Below are 20,946 nucleotides of genomic sequence, written 5' to 3' on the forward strand. Positions count from 1 at the left end.
AGGGAATATACTGCCATACTGCTCGTTTCGGTTTACATTCCCCTGAACATCAACTGCAACCTGAACGATGCGCTAAATGAACTGTACCAGCACATCAGTGAGCAGCAGACAGCACACCCCGATGCTTTTCTCATCATAGCTGGGGATTTCAAACATGCTGACTTAAAGAGTGTGTTTCCAAAAATACACCAACACATACACCTTCCAACAGGAGGTAATAACATTTTAGACTTTGTTTACACCACACAGAGAGGAGCTTAAAAAACCAGAAGCCGTGGATGACAGGGGAGGTCTACAAGACTCTACAGTGCTGGGTTGCCAACTGGGTTATTTTTAACCCAGCCATGTTTAGAATCTGTCTGTCTGTCTGTCTGTCTGTCTGTCTGTCTCTATCTATCTATCCATCCATCCATCCATCCATCCATCCATTATTGTGTTATTCTTTGATATTACTCAATACAAATGTTTTATTCTATGTTATTTACTCAATATGGTATTATCTTACTTATAATATTATGCATGACTATGAAAGAAAGCAAAATACTGATCAATATGCTGAGTAATTCCCAAATACTTAATGTCATGAAGAGGGTCAGGTGTATAAAGGCCCTCCCATAGGGCAGTAGTAGTGTTGGACATATAAAAGACCCCCCACTGGGAGGTCCGGGTAATATTCCACTAAGTTGTATCTGTGAACTAAACTGACCTCTGAAATGCACCTGTGAACTAAAATAACCCTGTGAACTTTGGGTGATTTCCAAATGCTGACATCAGTAGTGTTGATTTGGCCGAATTCCACCATTATGAGAAATATAGTAATAAGGGGTGGCAAACTTGGCAGGCAAAGCCAATTAAAAACCGCAACTACCAAATAAGATAATCAGATAAAGGTATAAAATCTATCTACTCATCTAATATTTCTAATCTATCTATCTATAGATCGATCGATCTATAGATATATAGATACAGCAGATAGATAGTTTTATACCTATAGAGCTTAATTCAGAATTTTGTATATAAACTTTAATGGACTTTTTCTCCATAAAAATAAATGACAAATGTTGTAGTTCAGCAGTTATATGTCAAATGCACATAGACCTGTGTCATACCTTGTCATAACTTCTCTTAATCTTAACTGTCATCATTTTTTATATTTTATGTATTTAATTTATTTTTGACTAGTAATACTGATGTGAAAAAAACCCATTCATGATAAACCCATTGAGATATGCAATACGTTATAGAAAAGTAAAAAGTATATAAAAATAGCACTGTGTGGTGTGCGTGCTCCTGCTGTCCTGGCTAAACCTTTGACCTTGATATGTGTGGACATCAGATATGCAATCACAATTTTTTTTTAGACCACTAAAGGTTAGAGGAAGAGATTGAGCAACAATTCACAGTGTATCTAGGTGCTCCAGGCGCTGCATTACCTATAAGAGAAACAGCATTTGTTGTATTGGTGGCTGATGGTTTTAGGTTCTTTACTAGTAATAATAGTAATTTGGCTCATTGCACATTTGCAAACCTCAGTTTACAGATAAAAACAATTTGTAAGACTCTGTGAGATGCGGCTGTCCAGGTCTTTGTCAATATCGTCATTAAGTGGGCTTCCGCTATGGGAAGAGGAAAGTCTACCTGTGCAAGATCTCCTGCTTTTTGAGGTCTCGTGGGAAGTCACAAATAAGGGTAAGAACTTGCGACACTTTATGTTTTAAGTGTGTTAGAAGTTTTCATTTTTGTAATATGTTAACATTACATATATGCAAATAATTTATGAAAACATATATGAAAATAATATTAGATTTTATTTATGATACATAAAATGCTAGCTATGAGTTAAACCTTTGCCAGACAAATGTGTATGTCGTTGAATACTATAATTATTATTTGCTTTGATACTTATATGTCGCCTATGATGCCTTTTCTAAAAGTACATTAGGCCAAAAGTGTCTAGAACTGTAAAATCACTTTTCTTTTTTTTTATTCTATAATTTCTTTAAAAAAAAAATGTGTACATTTATTTTCAAACTTTAGCTAGAAGGTAGTTGTGAGTTTGACCCCTGAAAGTGCATTTTACCTCAAGACTGTTCATCCTATTATCAGAAGGCTTGAAAATAGTTTAACAAGACAGAGTTGTCACTTAGGCAAATGTTTTCATGTGTGCAGAATTCATACAGTCTTGTATCAGCGGGGCTGTATAACAGGTTAAATATTAAGCTTCAGATCAATAGCCAGATTTTTGAGACCTGAATCTTTTGGAATGTTTTATAAGATAACAACTGATGTGAGTTTGTGGGTATGTTATTTACCATATTAAATGTAATCTTGATGATACAAAATTGCTTTTGAAACTACACAATGTCCAAATTGATACTTTTAAGTTTCACTTTCAGTCACGTTCTTATTTTGTTTATCTTCTCTGTTTCTCATTTACAAATGTTATATTTACAACCATGTGTCTGTCTCCAGTTGGGGGTATATACACTGTTATTCAGACTAAAGCAAAGATCACAGCGGACGAATGGGGAGAGAACTACATCATGATGGGACCTTACTACGAACACAACTTCAAGACCCAGGTGGAAAAATGTGAACCCCCAAACCCAGCCATCAAAGCTGCCATGGATTCCTTGATTAACAACGGTTCCCAGGTGGTTATTGGTGATTTCCTATCACAAGGTCCACATATTATATGTAGACCTGGTATGATCAGGTAGACCTTAAATGATCAGGTTCATTGAGTTAGTTAGTCATTTGACCAATTAAAAAAAAATGCTTTGAAGCTGGGAAAAACTTACAGGCTTTTTTATTTTTTTGCCTTGGTGTCATTTTGACCATTTCTGACCAGCAGATGATGCTAGAGTGTCACTTTAAAGAGGAAAGAGATTAGAATAAATAAATAATTCTCAAATTCTTTTTTCTGATGCTTTTGATTTTACAGATTTTAACAAGAATAGAAATAAAAGGGTCAACATCTTCACACCACCCAGATTTTTTTATTTATTAGTAGCATTTTTGGCCTTTACTTTCTCTCTAAACACAGGTGCACTTTGGCCGCTGGTTGATTGAGGGTAGTCCATACGTCATCCTCTTTGATATTGGGGCATCGGCCTGGAACCTGGACCGCTGGAAGGGGGATCTGTGGAAAGTGTGCAACATCGGGCTGCCCTATCATGACAGAGAGGCCAACGACTCGCTCATCTTTGGTTCTCTTGTGGCCTGGTTCTTCAAGGAGGTGAAGAAATCCCTTTAGTAAACTTCACACTAAGAAACCATCTGATTTTGCTTGCCTAGAACACACTGCATGGATTATTTTTGTAGTTTCGCTTGTACTTTTCTAGTCCATCTAGCTGTAATATGAATGATTTAGTGTATGGTAACTTTGTGGGATGAAACTTTGAAGGTTTGATGGAGTAATGTGCTGGAGATGTCAAACCCGCATTTCTTCCTCTGCAGTTAACAGACCAACTACAGGGCAAGCAGAGCATAATTGCTCATTTCCATGAGTGGCAAGCAGGGACAGGACTTCTACTAAGCCGCTCCCAAAAGATTCCCTTGGCAACCATTTTTACCACACATGCCACCCTACTCGGGCGTTACCTGTGTGCTGGCAATGCAGACTTCTACAACAACCTGGACAAGGTGAGGATTGTTTTGATGCTGTTCACTGTACCCTCACTGTCCAACAATATTCAAAGGCCCCTTACATATTGTGTCTACTACTTTTATATGCCTGGGATATACAAGACCTGAATACAGGACATACAGGATGTTTGTCATCAACCCACAGTCTGCTTATTTTTTGTGATTTTATTCATGCTTGCATCTGTTATGTAGTGTGAATTAAATGGCAGTATTGATAAGATCATGAAAATGGCCCCCGATTTAATGATTTTGCCCCACAAATGCACGGGCCATCCCTGAGGATATATAGGTGTTGATATAGGAGGATTATTTTAACCTAATTTCAGGGGTTTCAAGAACTGTTTGCGCTTAAAAAAAAAAAAAAAAGAATAGATATAGGGGTAAATATGATTTCACTTGTCATTTCTCGGTTCATTTCATGAGTTTATTAGATTTTGTTTAGCATTTTAAAATGTAAAAATATTGAAAAAAATATATTTTATATATTATTATTAATAACAATATTAATAGATGCATAATATTTCTATTATGTATTTAATATATAATGTAAGCCATCCTGCACCTCCTATCATTATCTTTAAAAATACACATAAATTAAAACAATTATATATATATATTTTTACTATTTAAAGTGTCTCCCACAGAAATCAGTCAAGTTGGCCTGTGTAGTGAACACCTATTAGAGGTGGAACTGAGCAGGTGTGAGTGCATGCAGTGATAATTGGGCCTGGAGTAAGGAGCATAAAGGTCATCATGCCTGAAGGTTGCAGGGGTTGATTGAAGAGTAATTGACACCAACTTATGATTTACCAGCTGATGCGAATACCTTCTGGTTCCACAGAGACTTCCTTCAGGTGCTGATAAGGGAAAGTGAAGGTTGAAAAAAATGAACTCTGAATAACATTAGTCCATAGCCTTTCCCTTCAAACTGGTCATTTTTATCCTCTATTTCATGCAGTTTAACATAGACAGAGAGGCAGGAGAGAGACAGATCTACCATCGGTACTGTTTGGAGAGAACTGCGGTACATTGTGCACATGTCTTCACCACAGTGTCACAGATCACAGCTGTGGAGGCCAATCACATGGTCCATAGACAACCAGGTTTCATCTGCATTACAAAGCACCTCATCTTATTATTGACTTCTGGATATATCACGTTAAAAGTTCATGTTTATATTCATGGCCTTTGCAGATGTCGTGACCCCAAACGGCCTGAATGTTAGGAAGTTCTCAGCCATGCATGAGTTCCAGAACCTCCACTCCTTGAACAAAGCCAAGATCCAGGAGTTTGTTAGGGGTCACTTCTACGGGTTAGAGCTCTCTCTGTCTGCACAATAACACATACTTGTGCACTTACAAAATGTAGTTCTTGTTATATGATATAATGATAATAATAATAATAAAAAATGTTCTCATTGGCAGCCATCTGGACTTCAATCTGGAAAAGACCCTGTTCTTTTTCACCGCAGGACGATATGAGTTTTCGAATAAAGGAGCAGACCTGCTGCTAGAGTCTCTGTCCAGATTAAACTACTTGCTGAGGGTATGAAAAGTCATGGCTGTACTTAAGAAAACACTTATGTTTTTTTTTAATAAAATGTAATAATAATCTAGCAACAATCAAAGCAAAGATTTTCATATGTAATTGTGTGTTTAGGTTCATAAGAGTGATGTTACAGTGGTTGTGTTTTTCATCATGCCTGCCAAAACCAACAACTTCAACGTGGAGTCTCTTAAAGGACAGGCTGTACGCAAGCAGCTGTGGTGCGTATCTGCTTGAATGCATAACCTTAGCATTACAAGTCTCCAGGATATTAATGAAATTCATTTTGTTTGTAAATTTTTTTATATGTACAACTAGTAGAGCCCTAATACTGGATCAGCGTTTCCTTAGCTATAGTAATATTATATATTAAGCAATGAAAGGAAGCCCCGATCCAGAAATGGCTCTTATTTTTAGATGGCTTTAGTGTATAAGTCTTCTTAAAAATGTCTTTCGTCTGTTTCTAAGGGACAATGCTCAGTTCGTGAAGGAGAAATTTGGGAAAAGGCTTTATGAGAGCTTGTTAAGGTTGGTGAGTTTCCTCATACAGACCTGTCATAACAGGGCTCAAAATTGATGTGACAGTAAATGTTGTCAGTATATGTTAATGAACAGGAAGTATGAAAATCTGATGTCATAAACTGGAGTGGCTGTGTTGATATTTCACAGCGTTATCCAGGTGTTGATTGAGTGCCCTGCACCTCCCCAGGGAGTTGTCAGATTATAGGATATTCATAATGACATTGTGTGATGTCAGTGGGTCATTTCCCATGAGTTGAGGCTTGGGCTAACTGAGTTTATATTCAGATAGGATCTCCTCTAATGAAGCTCTTCTGCATTCACAGGGGTGAGATCCCAGACATGAGCAAAATCCTGGACAGAGATGATTTCACAATCATGAAGAGGGCCATTTTTGCAACACAGGTTAGACAAAATGTTTAAAAAAAAAATTACATAGAAAAATTACTTTTCTAATTAATAGACATATTTAAAAATGGTTATTACATTTGAACTGTTCAAGAGCATTTTTAATAGAAATGCAATTTGTAATAAAAAAATAAATAAATTGACAGTTGATCTGACCAATCATAACGCCGAATCTGCAATTTTCTTCAGACAAACAAACCAGAGAGGATAGTAGAGTAAAGGGGCGGTCACACTGTACTTTTGTTCCATTGACTTCCATTCATACGCATGTGAATTCATCAGACCGGAAACTCAAGCTAAAGGGGCGGTCACACTAGACTTTGAACGTGCAAATTTAATGCTGTGAATCGGGCTTGGGCATTGTGATGTCATTACTTGGCGTGGCCGCCACGTTGAATGCCTCTTTTACTGCCTCTTTTACTGCCACTCGGACTACTGCGCAATGTTTAGACATACTCCCTCTCATCCGTGTGTCTTAATTTGATTAATAAAAAATCAATTTTAACCATTTTCAACCATTGCTGTATTGTGGGGTGTAATAGCGCAACACATAAGTCGTATCACGGGAAGTCGTGGCCTAATGGTTAGAGTGTCGGACTCCCAATCGAAGGGTTGTGATTTCTAGTCTCGGGCCGGATGGAATTGTGGGTGGGGGTAGTGCATGAACAGCTCTCTCTCCACCTTCAATACCACGACTTAGGTGCCCTTGAGCAAGGCATCGAACCCCCAACTGCTCCCCGGGCGCCGCAGCATAAATGGCTGCCCACTGCTCCGGGTGTGTGCTCACAGTGTGTGTGTGTGTGTGTTCACTGCTCTGTGTGTGTGCATTTCGGATGGGTTAAATGCAGAGCACAAATTCTGAGTATGGGTCACCATACTTGGCTGAATGTCACTTTCACTTCACTTTCACTTCATAATCGCCATGGGGAAAATAAAATGAGAATGGATTAACTTTACACCGCTTTCCTCCTTGGAGGCGCGACTACGGAGACCATAACATCTGAATATTAATTTATATAGCTTAAGTCAACATTGAAAATAAGGGAAATTTCTCGAGTTACTCATCCACAATACGGGAAATTTCAACATTCATCTTTTTGTTGCTATCCCTCTGCTGACAGCTAGGTCTCACGTGATTTTAGTTACAGATTGGCGTGAAATTGTGCTCTCACAACAACCACGCTATCTTAAAAAGCCCAACATCACGCTAAGGTTGCTAAGTTTTTGTCATCATCTCTTTGGGGCAGTCGTGGCCTAATGGTTAGAGAGTCAGATTTGTAAACTATAGGTTGCATGTTTTAGTTTTGGTATCCGTTGGAATTGTAGGTGAGGGCGAGTAAATGTACAGCGCTCTCTTTCGGTCAGCGTGATTTTGCCAAGCAAAAATATAAAATTAACCTAATTCCCACCCCTAAACATAACCCTACCAATAATTTATTCCTAAAATCAGTGGGAAATGATAGCTCATTAACAAGGGTGTAAGAAGCACCTAACCCAGATTGTAAGCCTAAACTGATATTTCCTGATAAGTTATATCTCTATTCTGATTTGTCAATTGGAACGTAGGTTGTTGATCCAAGAACATGTTGTACTTGTTGAAATCACACTCACCCTCTCTCCCAGCCTCAATATGACTGACGTGAGACCCTTGGGCAATGCAACGAACCCCATACTGCTCCGGGTGTGTGTTTACTGTATGTGTGTGTGTGTTTGTACACTTCTCACTGCTGTGTGTGTGCACTTAGATGGGATAAATGCAGAGCACCATTTCCAAGTATGGGCCACCATACTTAGCTACACGTCAAACGAGGATATGGGTCTGAAGATGGACATCTCAGAACTAAAAAATAAGCATTCTCAGGGTGTTTTCATTCCCCTGCATGGTTTTTTATGAATAGGCTCTAATCAAAGGTCAGGCTTAGGTTGTAGTGAATATTGACATACTACGCCTCTTTAAATCTGAGCTGGAAACCCCTGCATCGCTCTGCTGGATTACTTGTGTTACAGAGCTTAGTGACGTATTTAACCGCATTTGCTGACTGTCTGCAGTCGATCGATTGAATGTGTTACTGAGATTTATTCCACAGCTTTTTAATGGCAGTGTTATGAGCAGCCAGTCAATATACAGCTACTCCGGTTAGATTTATCTGGGTATCAATATTTCGGGGAGAGATATTGATCTGTTAGCGTTGGTGTTTGTTTATAAGAAGGAATAAGAGTAAGAAATATGTCTAATATTTCTAAAGGGAAAAGTCCATTTACGTTTTTCATATGAGTGATCTAGACTCTCGAATTTAATGGCAAAAGTAATGTATAGAAAGCGTTAAAATTGTGCAAGCAGAAACAGAAGCAGAGCAGGCAGCCAATTTTTATAGTAAGATTAGGATTTATTATTATTACTGAAATAATGGAATGGAAATACATGATTAAATTTTTTATTACATCCATGCGTTTGTTCTCCACAGAGAAACTCTCTTCCTCCAGTTACAACTCACAACATGCTGGACGACTCCACAGACCCGATCCTGAGCAACATCCGCAGAATCGGCCTCTTCAATGGACGCAATGACAGAGTGAAGGTGTGTAGTTTTTTATCTTTTTTTTTCACATTTGCCCAGTTGTATTTGAATTTAAGATTTTTTGTGTTTTACCATGACACTGTTGCATAAAAATTATGTACTTTACTTAATCGAATTATAATTTCTCATGATAAATTATGAATGCGTTCATTGTTTTTATGTCAGATTGTGTTCCATCCGGAGTTCCTGTCCTCCACCAGCCCCTTGCTGCCCATGGACTATGAGGAGTTTGTGCGCGGCTGCCATCTGGGAGTGTTTCCATCCTACTATGAACCATGGGGCTACACTCCAGGTTTCACACAGAACAGAACGTCTCTCTCGTTGGCCGCGGCGCTGGTAGGGGATGGACGGCCCGGCATCCTGGCCCGTCGGCCATGTATACGGGTGCGGTTCCCATCCGGATCGCGGGTCCGGCAGCTCACGTCTTGGTGGCGCGGGAGTCCCTCAATGCACCCTTCCTGGACCCACGAGGACACCAGTGTGCATGCACGGGGAAGAGACCCTTGTCCTGAGGAGAGGCGCGTTGGGCTTTTAAACAGCGGCGGTAATGAGGTTCCACTTCCTTCAGGTGTGCCCCATCACACGCCGCCAGCCCTGACTCGTCCAGCGCCCCTCCTCTCACACACCCACTCCAGTCGGGAGCCTGGAGAAGGGCGGCGATTTAGGACGGGGTGCCGGTGATAATCAGGGAGGAGGCAGCTGACTCGTCACATTCCCCCTCCCAGGCGACATCGCCGTCATCAGGGCGCCGCCCACACGGCAGTGCTACCATCCTCAACCAGGCTCCAAACGGTCGGAGTGGGCGGGGCTTCCTCTCCGGGCGGTCCTCCCTCTCGCAGCGCACCAGAACAGGGACAGAGAAACCGGGTTTTAGTGACAGCCTCAACCAACCACAGGGTAAAATGACAATGGAAAAGTCACTTACCCCTTGTGTGGCTGGGAGGCTGTCCCCAGTTTTCCTCCGTCCCAGTCTGGGTTCTCACGAACGTTTGCAAGCGAGAGGGAGTGACGTCACCAGACGTTCCCCAACTGCGCTGTCTAGGCTCCGCCTTGCCCGCATTCTCCACCAGTGTCACGGGAGGAGCACAAGACAGACACAGTGGGCGTGGCGTCAGGCCTCGGAGAGGCTTTTATGAACAGAAATCATAAAATAACAGGGAATAAAAGTGGCCAAAGGGGGAAAGTGTCCAAAATAACAGGGAATCTGGTGTCCTCGTCGTGCTGCGGGGTTTGTGTAGGTCGGGCAGTGTTCATCGAGGAAGGGTCCATGCAAGGGGCGGAATCCGGAGGCCGCACGCGCTCCCCTCCTTGGTCCGGGGCGCGAGGGGTGGCGGTTTCTCCTAGCGGCCGCGTCTCTCTCGTTGGCCGCGGCGCTGGTAGGGGATGGACGGCCCGGCATCCTGGCCCGTCGGCCGTGTATACGGGTGCGGTTCCCATCCGGATCGCGGGTCCGGCAGCTCACGTCTTGGTGGCGCGGGAGTCCCTCAACGCACCCTTCCTGGACCCACGAGGACACCAGTGTGCATGCACGGGGAAGAGACCGGTCTCCTGAGGAGAGGCGCGTTTGGCTTTTAAACAGCGGCGGTAATGAGGCTCCACTTCCTTCAGGTGTGCCCCATCACACGCCGCCAGCCCTGACTCGTCCAGCGCCCCTCCTCTCACACACCCACTCCAGTCGGGAGCCTGGTGAAGGGCGGCGATTTAGGACGGGGTGCCGGTGATAATCAGGGAGGAGGCAGCTGACTCGTCACAATATATATTATTTAAAATGTAGATTTTTTATGCATAGGACCTATGATCTCATATAATGAAATAATATATTTTTTCATGTATCATGTATATTGCGTTATGTGACTCTTAGTGATAATTTTTTGTAATGTGATGTGTTCAGGTGAGTGTACCGTCATGGGCATCCCCAGCGTAACCACCAATCTGTCTGGGTTTGGCTGTTTCATGGAGGAGCATGTATCTGACCCCTCTGAATATGGTGAGTGAATAAGTCACTGCTTAATAATTTGTTTATTTGCATTATAACTTTATTTCAATTACACTTCATACACTCCTGAACAAAATCTTAAGACCGGGGGATGCATTGCAAGACACATTTCGCACTAGTGGATCATAACCGGGTTGTAAGTGCTGCTTCAAAATGCCAAAGGAAGAAACAGGAACAAGAGACAAAAAATAGAGAGTAGGCAATTTACTGAAAACTGCATTTAAACTCAAACAGGCTGTTCATCAGCTGATCAAAAGTTTAAGACCATAGCCATAAAAAGGTCAAATCTGCACAAAAATATGGCTTTCATGTCATTGTTCTTCAAGCAGTCATACTGTCAAGATCTCCTGATGGCAAAGGGAAAAAGGCTTTCTCTCTTTGAACGTGGCAGGATTGTTGAGCTGCACAAGCAAGGCCTCTCGCAACCCGCCATCGCTTCTGAGGTCGGACGCAGCAAGACAGTCATTTTACATTTCTTTAAAAATCCTGACAAAAAAGTCAAGTGGTAGACCCAAAAAGATTTCACTTCACACACACACACAAAGGCCACGTCTCCTCCCACGACACAAACTTGCCCATTTGGAATTTGCAAGGGAGCACCAAACATGGGACATTGAAAGGTGGAAGAAAGTTTTATTCTCTGACGAGAATTTTTTTTTACCTGGACAGTCCTGATGGCTTCCAACGTTACTGGCATGACAAGGAGATCTCACCTGAGATGTTTTCTACGCGGCACAGTGGAGGAGGCTCCATCATGATCTGGGGTGCTTTTTCCTTCAGTGGGAAAATGGAGCTTCAGGTTGTGCAGGGGCGTCAAACGCCGACTGGCTATGTGGATCTGTTGCAGCGGGCCCCCGTCTGTGCAGTAATAACTGGGTCTTTCAACAGAACAATGCTGCAATTCACAACGCCTGTCTGACGAAGGACTTCTTACAGGAGAATAACGTTGCTCTTTTGGACCATCCTGCGTGTTCCCCTGATCTAAATCCCATCGAGAACATTTGGGGATGGATGGCAAAGGAAGTTTACAAAAACGGACGTCAGTTCCAGACCGTGGATGCCCTTCGTGAAACCATCTTCACCACATGGACCAACGTTCCCATCAGCCTCCTGGAAACAGTCGCATCAAGCATGCCGAAATGAGTGTTTGAAGTGATCAACAAGAACGGTGGGGCTACTCACTACTGAGTCCTTTTTTGACACTTTTAGTACTGTTGTGCGTTTATTTTTGGGCTATGGTCTTAAACTTTTGATCAGCTGATGAACATGAGTTTAAATGCAGTTTTCAATAAATTGCCTATACTCTATTTTTTGTCTCTTGTTCCTGTTTCTTCCTTTGGCATTTTGAAGCAGCACTTACAACCCGGTTATGATCCACAAGTGTGAAATGTGTAAAACTTGCAATGCGGTCTTAAGATTTTGTTAAGGAGTGTATTTGATATAACACATTGAATCTGTCTCTGTATGTGCTGTAGGGATCTACATTGTGGACCGGCGGTTCCGTTCTGCGGAGGGCTCGTGTAACCAGCTGACTCAGTTCATGTTTTCGTTTTGCCAGCAGTCACGTAGACAGCGAATAATCCAACGCAACCGCACAGAGAGACTCTCTGACCTGCTAGACTGGAGATACCTCGGACGGGTGGGTGTCATCTTGTGTTTCACTTTTCTTCATTTGGTTAATATGGTGTTGACCTGGGTTTCTCTCTGCTTAGTTCTACATGTACGCCCGGCATCTGTCCCTCAGCAGATCCTTCCCTAGTAAATTCAAAATGGACCATCTTAACATTGCACCGGTGAGCCCTGCTAACACTCACACTCTCTCAGCTGCATGTTCATGGCTTGTCATGTCCCTCTGTCACTGACAATGACAACTCAATGGAGTGCTGCACTCCATGTAAGCTGTGTGCTTATTTTCAATGTATGACCCTAGGGCAAGGATGTTAATATATATTAATAAAATGTAAAATTATATGTGTGTGTGTATATACACTACCAGTCAAAAATTTGGGTTTCTTATGCTCATTAGGGCTGCATTTATTTGATAAAAAAAGTTTTATTGTGAAATATTATGTAAAATAAAGTTATATATATATATATATATATATATATATATATATATATACACACACATTAAAATTTAATTTATTCCTGTGATACAAAGCTGAATTTTCAGTATCATTACTCCAGTCTTCAGTGTGTAACATGATCCTTCAGAAATCATTCTAATAATATGCTGATTTATTAACAGCGCTGTAAACATGCTGTGCTGCTAAATATTTTTTTGGAACCTGTGATACTTTTTTTCAGGATTCTTTGATGAAGTTAAAAAGTTTCATTTATTTTAAATAAAAATATTTTCTAACAATATACCCTACAGTTCAAAGGTTTGGAGTCAGTAAATGTTTATTCTTTTTGAATTTAAAACAAGGCAACAGTAAAGATTTATATTTTGAATGAATGCTGTTCTTTTAAACTTTTTAATTATCAAGGAATCCTGAAAAAAGTATTGCAGTTTCCCAAAAAATATTAATCAGCACAACTGTTGCCAACATTGATCATTCTAATAATAAATCAGCATATTAGAATGATTTCTGAAGGAACATGTGACACTTTATACTTGAGTAATGGCTGATGGAAATTCAGATTTGCATCACAGAAATAAATTATATTTTAAATGATAATAAAATACAAACCATTATTTTATATTGAAATAACATTTTGCAAGATTACATTTTTTTTTCTTTATTTTTGATCAAACAAATTCAGCATTGATGAGCATAAAAGAAAATCACTCAAATACACCTTGTCCTGAAAGTCAGGTTTATATGACATAATTTATAGAAATCAAAGACAATAAATAAAATTATTTTCATGCTGATGTGGAGTAAGTACTTTCTATCCACTTTGTTCATCTCTTTCCTAATCCGAGTGTTATTGAATGTACCGGTATGTGTGACGTCTAACACTCCAGAGTGATGAGGATGAACTGAGCTTAGTTCTCGAGTTTAATTGACAGGATAACATTTACATGCACAGGAAGAGGACTTGATTTCCATTCGAACTGTGGCAATCCCCACGGACTCACTCACAGCTGATCTACACATACACTTTACTAAAACCACACACACACGCAAATAAACCTGCCGTATTATGAAATAATTGAATAAAGAAGTCTCTAATTTAATTCTGACTCTATTTGAATTAGTGTGACTAAATCGAAATCTTTTTGTTTCCACAGACACAAGGCTTCCGTTACACCCGACCCTCTTCCGTCCCTCCATCCCCATCGGCTTCCCTCCACTCCACCCCTCACCACAGCGATGAGGAAGATGAAGACAGCTATGACGAAGAGGAGGAGGCGGAGAGGGACAGGCAGAACATCAAGGCACCGTTCACTCTGGGTGAAATGGAAAAAGGGAAGTAAGATCTGCACCCACCTGCTGCTGTAGTTCAGACTCGTTCAGAAATATTCACACCCCCTGCCCACTGAGAATGTGCTACATTCATCTGCCTGCAGCCTTTGAACGGATTATTGATCAAGTATCTTCAATGTATGAATGAGAAGATAACATATAGTGGGTTTCAAAAGTCTAAGATGATCCTGAAAATCTGGGATTTAATAACCCATTTAAACTAAATGGTAACTGAACCATGTGGACTCATTTGTACAGATGATTGTAGCTTTTGTTGAAGCTCAAGACACTCTCATCAAGTTTGACTCAAGTAGACTTTTGGATATAAATTCGGTACTAAAAACACATCTTATTTGGTGTTTTAAACCACATTAGACATCAAATTTGGCATATATTATTAATTTGTGTATTAATGTTGAAAAATTATTATTAATGATTAGCAAAGTTCATGTATCCTTTATCCATGTTTTATTAAAAAGTCTCAATCACAGTAGTGGTTATCAGTGCAAATTCAGTTTAATTAATTGAGAAAATGTTCACATATTTGCAAATATGTATTTTGCAGACCAGTCACTTCACATGAGAAAATTAAAAGGAAAAAAAAAAAAAATCTGTACAGTTAATTATATATTACACAGAATTCCAATCATCATAAATAGTCTCTTTTCCAAGATGATATGTCTTGAACAAACCACCCATTATTTCCCCTGAAAGAAATAAAAGAAATAAAAATATCTTACTATCAGTCTTGTGTTTTTTAAATGAGCAGTCCAAGTGGAATCATTCAAACAATCTGGAGATACACATAACTCTACATTACTCAGATCTGACTGTAATCGTGTTGACCAGTAAGTGATGAACCCTCAGAGATCTCAAACACGGGCGTCACTGTAGCAGAGGATGAAAACTTGAAAACATTCAATTCCAAATGGCTCACAAAGCAGGAAGATGAAAGAGGGAGTTGTTGGCGCTCTTTGAGCAAGTTTCAGTAAGCCTCATCCTCGTCTCTGGCTTGCTGGAGAACATTTAAGAGAAATGCAGCCGCTTTAGAGATCCTCAGGTTTTCTGTGTTCTGGCTGCGGGACTCTGTGGAGTGTACATATGAGTTTACAAATTAATACTAATATCTGTTTACAAACTTACAATTAGTATTACACTTCCTTAGTATTAAACAAATAGATTCCCAGTTGCATGCAATATGTACACTAAAGTCTCAGCAAGCATAAATAATGGTCAAACATGGTGAGAACAAAGTCAAACATGGTGAGATTTTCTTTTTAATTCGTACCCAAGCGTATTGTGTCATACAAGTCCCCGTCATTTCTGTCTTCTGTCACAAAGCGCCGTCCCTCTATTAGAAACATTAAAAAACTAATTCATTCAAAATTGTACAGAACAAAAGTAATCATATAAGCAGTTTTAGACACAAATATGGAACATACGTGTGCCCTTCAGATATAACATGGCTTGAGGTGTCCAATTCCGACGCTGAAAACTGCCCTTTAATTATATATTAAAGAAAAAAGAACAGATCGATTATTTGCATGTTGAGATAGAACATAATTAAAATATCTAATAATTCCAAATAATTAAAGTTTTAAAATAGTAAATGTTTAAACAAATAATATTAAATCATACCTTGGGTGCACACCAGGAATGGGACACAAATGTTGCCAGAAGTAACAGCACAAGTGCGTAAGCCGCGAGAGTCCTTAAATCCTGAAAAGATGAAGTCGTGTTAAAATATATCATTCCCCATGTGCAAGAGCATTGCAATCAGCTTTTTACAACACTGTATATTAGTCTCTTTTCTATTCATTGTTAATTACATAATGCACAAAAGTATCTAAACAAGATTTCTACTATTAAAATGACTAAATTCCTGGTGGTCACATCAGCTTCTCTCTTTTTTTATTCTGTCTAGTCAGTGAAGGCATGAGTCTGGACTTACTTTCATAGTGTCAGACGTTCTCTTCAACTGTTGAGTCTCAGAGGCGAGATCAAGAATGAAGACTGTGAAGTGTGTCCTCGATATTTATAATCATCAGGGTGGGGGAATGTTGAATGAATTAGTCTTCGGCTATAGGTCAAGTCCCATTGATTCACAACGGGGCCGGACCATGAACCTTTCGGAGCTATTAGTTAACCCTTCCTTTAAAAATAATAAGGCTACTTTACTGCGATGACGTTTTGAAGACACAATCGCAGGGCTGGTTACATTTACATCTGTTAGCTAGGATGCGTTCTAGCACTACTGAAGGGAAATTTCCATTTGTGTGACTTTTAATAGCTAACTAATGAAAAGAAGTGGGGGGAAAATATTGATATGTTTGCACCTTCAGCAATGAAGCATCTCAAATACACCAGCTAATCGTTTTTTATGAATGAACAGTGAGCGGCTGACTCTACATATATAAATACCTGCTGGGCTCTGCCTCTAAATTACTTGCAATTTATGTCACTTCTCGAAGGGAATAATGGATAAGAAACAGCCTTAAATGTATATGGCCTCTGAAATAGATTACAAAACAACAAATCATGGCAGAGTAAAAATTAGGTAGAAGAAGAAAACAAGTCTGTCTAATTCCTCAATATACTTGAGACACAATTTGTCATTTTTCAGGTCAACAGAGGAAAAAACAAACAAAAAATGCATCGTGGGTGTGTGTGTATGTGTATGTGTGTATAAAACAATTGTTTTAGAAAAAGAATAAAAATTATTTTTATCAACAAGAACAACAATAAAATTCTCATTTTTTATCAGAATAATATATAAAATAATAGAATAATATATAAAATAATTTATAGAAATCGTGTGCATATAGATAGAAATGTACTATTAATTATTGCTTTTGGTGATAATTAATTCAAACATAATATTTTATCAAATAAAATTAATTAAAATATTTTAATACTATTTTGTATTATTATTATAAAAAAAAAAAAACTTTTTAAATACCCTTGAGGATCCCAAAAAATGTCTATTGCACTTTTTTTTTTCATTTTTACTCTATACCCTCAATACCTAATGAAGCAATACTACTACTACTAATAATAATAATGACACTGACCTCATATCAGGTTTTTAAATATATTTTTAAAAGTTTGTGTTCGCAGAACCATTTTGAAATTCCAGTGCTGCAATCTGACAGTGATTGAGAAATATAGATACATTTTCAAAGACAGAAAAAGAACAAAATATTTAACAATACTTATAAATAATTATTATAATAATAACAAGAACATCTCAATATGCCAGTCTGATTAGAAACAGTTGAATTTTACCAGTAAGTGTTAATATCACACTTGCATTTTTCAGCAGGTGTCATAAAAAAAGAAAAATAAAATCCAGAAATTAAGAGTCATCCAGCTCTCCTCCTGCTTTAAAATACAAATATAGACACAACCATGTAAAAAGGCCATTGTTGTAACAGAATAGACTTTAAGAAGTCACTTTTACACATTCAAACAAACGTTCCCGATGAGAGGATCTCCGGTAACTTCTTCATGAAGTTTGCGTTTATAAAGTAGGTCACAGTTGTTCAGGGATGCTGGATGTTGTGACGCAGCTCTATAGATGGCTTTGCTTTGGCAAACGGCTGACGAAGGAGCGGCTTCTCTTCCACGCTGCACAGTTTGCTTCTCACTGATGTAAATATCACTCAGACCTCCTTGCAATGGAAACATGTCTGAATATAAAGCTTCAGTAATACGACCTCTACTTCTCATGGCTGTTTTATAGTAATGCTTTAGAAAAAACATCATAAATAAGCGGAGTCTTTTAAACCATGTTGTTGCTTTCACTCACTTTGTCCACATACTACAGAAACAAACAAAAAAAAGGATTAGGACAATTTCAAGGAATTTTCTAGATTATTATAGATATAAAATTACAATTAGATCTAATCTGATTGATGATGCATTTATCACTTCAAATAATTAGTGCACAAAGGACGGCATGATTCATGCTCACATGCGCAGAGAATTAGCAGTGACTGACCAAGATAGCTGACTGTCCACTCAGCCTTAGGAAGGCTTTAAAAGAACAACAAACACATGTTGAAAGACACTTGCAAGAGACCGTTTGAAAGGTGAAAACAGGTGGCAATCCAAGTGTTCATCTAAATGTTTGCGTTAGCCACTAGTTGAGTGCTACCGTCAGTTCAGGTTATGTTTTTGATACACTACCATTCAAAAGATTTTGAAAGGAGTCTCGTATGCTCACAAATACAGTAAAACAACAATACAGTGAAAGACTAAAATACCCGTTTTCTTTTTTAAATACATTATAAAATATAATTTATTCCTGTGAAGGCAAGGCTGAGTTTTCAACATCATTACTCTTCAGTGTCACATGATCCTTCAGAAATCATTCTAATATGCTGATTTAGTGCTCAAGAGACTATTCCTCTACATATTATTATTAATATTATTATAATCAATGCTTAAAACAATTGTGCTGCTTAATACATTATTAGTAAAAAAAACTTTTGATTAATTTAAAGCATCCTTGCTTATTTATTCCTGTGTTTATTTTTTAAGTACTGACCACAAACTTTCAAACAGTAGTGTATGTCATTTCTACGGAAGTTCTAATCGGCCATGCACTATAATTTTTGTCCTTCTTGTTTTCTCATTATAACGACTTAATTTTCTTATCTCGACATAACGCAAGTTGTTTTCTCGTTATAACGACTTAATTTTCTCATTATCTCGAAATAATGCAAGTTGTTTTTTCGTTATGACGACTTAATTTTCTCATTATCTCGAAATAACGAAAGTTGTTTTCTCGTTATGACGACTTAATTTTCTCATTATCTCGAAATAACGAAAGTTGTTTTCTCGTTATGACGACTTAATTTTCTCATTATCTCGAAATAACGAAAGTTGTTTTCTTCTTATGACGACTTAATTTTCTCATTATCTCGAAATAACGAAAGTTTTCTTCTTATGACTTAATTTTCTCATCTCGAAATAACGAAAGTTGTTTTCTCGTTATGACGACTTAATTTTCTCATTATCTCGAAATAACGAAAGTTGTTTTCTCGTTATGACGACTTAATTTTCTCATTATCTCGAAATAACGAAAGTTGTTTTCTTCTTATGACGACTTAATTTTCTCATTATCTCGAAATAACGAAAGTTTTCTTCTTATGACTTAATTTTCTCATCTCGACATAACGAAAGTTGTTTTCTCGTTATGACGACTTAATTTTCTCATTATCTCGAAATAACGAAAGTTGTTTTCTCGTTATGACGACTTAATTTTCTCATTATCTCGAAATAACGAAAGTTGTTTTCTTCTTATGACGATTTAATTTTCTCATTATCTCGAAATAACGAAAGTTTTCTTCTTATGACTTAATTTTCTCATCTCGACATAACGAAAGTTGTTTTCTCGTTATGACGACTTAATTTTCTCATTATCTCGAAATAACGAAAGTTGTTTTCTCATTATGACGACTTAATTTTCTCATCTCGAAATAACGAAAGTTGTTTTCTCGTTATAGCGACTTAATTTTCTCGTTATCTCGACAACGAAAGTTGTTTTCTCGTTATAGCGACTTAATTTTCTCGTTATCTTGACAACGAAAGTTGTTTTCTCATTATAACGACTTAATTTTCTCGTTATCTCGACATAACGAAAGTTGTTTTCTCGTTATAACGACTTAATTTTCTCATTATCTCGACATAACGAAAGTTGTTTTCTCGTTATAACGACTTAATTTTCTCATTATCTCGACATAACGAAAGTTGTTTTCTCGTTATAATGACTTAATTTTCTTGTTATCTCGACATAACTAAAGTTGTTTTCTCGTTATAACCACTTAATTTTCTTGTTATCTCGACATAACGAAAGTTGTTTTCTCGTTATAACGACTTAATTTTCTCATTATCTCGACATAACGAAAGTTGTTTTCTCATTATAACGACTTAATTATTATTTCTATGTTCCTTTTTTCCTTATTATTAATCTTTATTGTTAATCACATTGATTAGAAATGTGAGTTATATGTAAAGTGCATAGGCTAATTTAATTCAGTTTTGTTCTATGATGTTGTAATCGTTTTTTTCTGCACACACACACACTACACATACACATGAATGCTCTTTTCAAACAGAAGCTTGTAACGCACATGATATATCTGTCACAGCATATAATGACTACTACAAATTTCAAATTATGTATAATTGTATTTCAAATAAAAGGAAAATTAAAAGTGAGTTTAATCCAAGCAGCTCTAAAAGATCTTAGAATAATTCTGCATCCTTCTGAAGGCGCTCAGCTGGTGTTTGCGCTGTTGTTTTGAAATGTTAATTACAAAAATGAATAGTTTGGTGTACTGTCTCTGGAAAAATCAACAGTGATTGATCAGCCTTTATTTATGTATTGTAGGTGTTATTACCTATAGGTGAAGCAAAATTTGCTGAAATATAGGCTACAGTAAGAGCACCTGCATGGCTGTCCATCAGATGCTTTTCAACGTTGAATTTGTTACTATAGCAACATTAAAAATTGTCATGTCGTGATAGCGAGAAAACAAACTTCCGTTATGTCGAGATAACGAGAAAATTACGTCATTATAATGAGAAAACAAGAAGGAAAAAAATAATAATGCGTGGCCGCTTAAAACTTCTGTACATTTCAGATATTCAGTTTTATTCTACAATAAATAGAAGTAGCTTGTACTAGGATGATATTTTTTAAAAAATACTGCTATTTCACAAAGCCCTTAATATAAAAAAAAAAATAGAACATTTCCAAATATATCTGAACAAACATATGACTTGTTTTCAAAGATGCCTCTTTTGATTTGTATTCCATTTAGTGGAAAAG

At 38.1% G+C, this 20,946-nt stretch overlaps 3 protein-coding genes across 6 annotated transcripts in view; 1 reads left to right on the forward strand and 2 right to left on the reverse strand.

Moving 5' to 3' along the window:
* Nucleotides 1-1,384: 1,384 nt before the first annotated feature.
* On the forward strand, nucleotides 1,385-14,842 carry LOC127975050 (glycogen [starch] synthase, liver). Its single transcript, XM_052578798.1, has 16 exons — nucleotides 1,385-1,689; nucleotides 2,473-2,654; nucleotides 3,047-3,238; nucleotides 3,460-3,645; nucleotides 4,607-4,751; nucleotides 4,843-4,960; nucleotides 5,073-5,193; nucleotides 5,308-5,414; nucleotides 5,662-5,721; nucleotides 6,039-6,117; nucleotides 8,586-8,699; nucleotides 8,865-8,991; nucleotides 10,591-10,686; nucleotides 12,171-12,334; nucleotides 12,408-12,488; nucleotides 13,934-14,842. Exons 1-16 carry the CDS (start codon nucleotides 1,569-1,571, stop codon nucleotides 14,117-14,119), a joined length of 2,079 nt encoding a protein of 692 aa, XP_052434758.1. The 5' UTR covers nucleotides 1,385-1,568; the 3' UTR covers nucleotides 14,120-14,842.
* On the reverse strand, nucleotides 14,606-15,884 carry LOC127975070 (spexin prohormone 1; the record flags this gene model as incomplete). The annotated part of the gene is made up of 4 exons (XM_052578848.1): nucleotides 14,606-15,194; nucleotides 15,397-15,459; nucleotides 15,551-15,608; nucleotides 15,747-15,884. Coding segments are annotated over 4 exons (360 nt in total), but the record flags the coding sequence as incomplete, so codon positions are not given.
* Nucleotides 15,885-17,185: 1,301 nt separating this feature from the next.
* LOC127975055 (vesicle transport protein GOT1B) overlaps nucleotides 17,186-20,946 on the reverse strand; it is a 6,160-nt gene continuing 2,399 nt past the window's right edge. The window contains exons 5-6 of one of the 4 annotated variants that reach the window (XR_008157437.1): nucleotides 18,082-18,143; nucleotides 17,186-17,928 (exon numbers count right to left, since the gene is read on the reverse strand). Coding sequence is in view for 3 of the 4 variants with exons in the window: in XM_052578813.1 (XP_052434773.1) it covers nucleotides 17,890-17,928 (39 nt within the window). In the remaining variant the exon portion in view is untranslated. The remainder of the gene's footprint in view (nucleotides 17,929-18,081; nucleotides 18,144-20,946) is intronic. The other 3 variants (XM_052578826.1, XM_052578836.1, XM_052578813.1) reach the window with 3 other exon arrangements.

This window comes from Carassius gibelio, chromosome A4 (assembly GCF_023724105.1).
Source record: "Carassius gibelio isolate Cgi1373 ecotype wild population from Czech Republic chromosome A4, carGib1.2-hapl.c, whole genome shotgun sequence".
NCBI lineage: Eukaryota > Metazoa > Chordata > Actinopteri > Cypriniformes > Cyprinidae > Carassius > Carassius gibelio.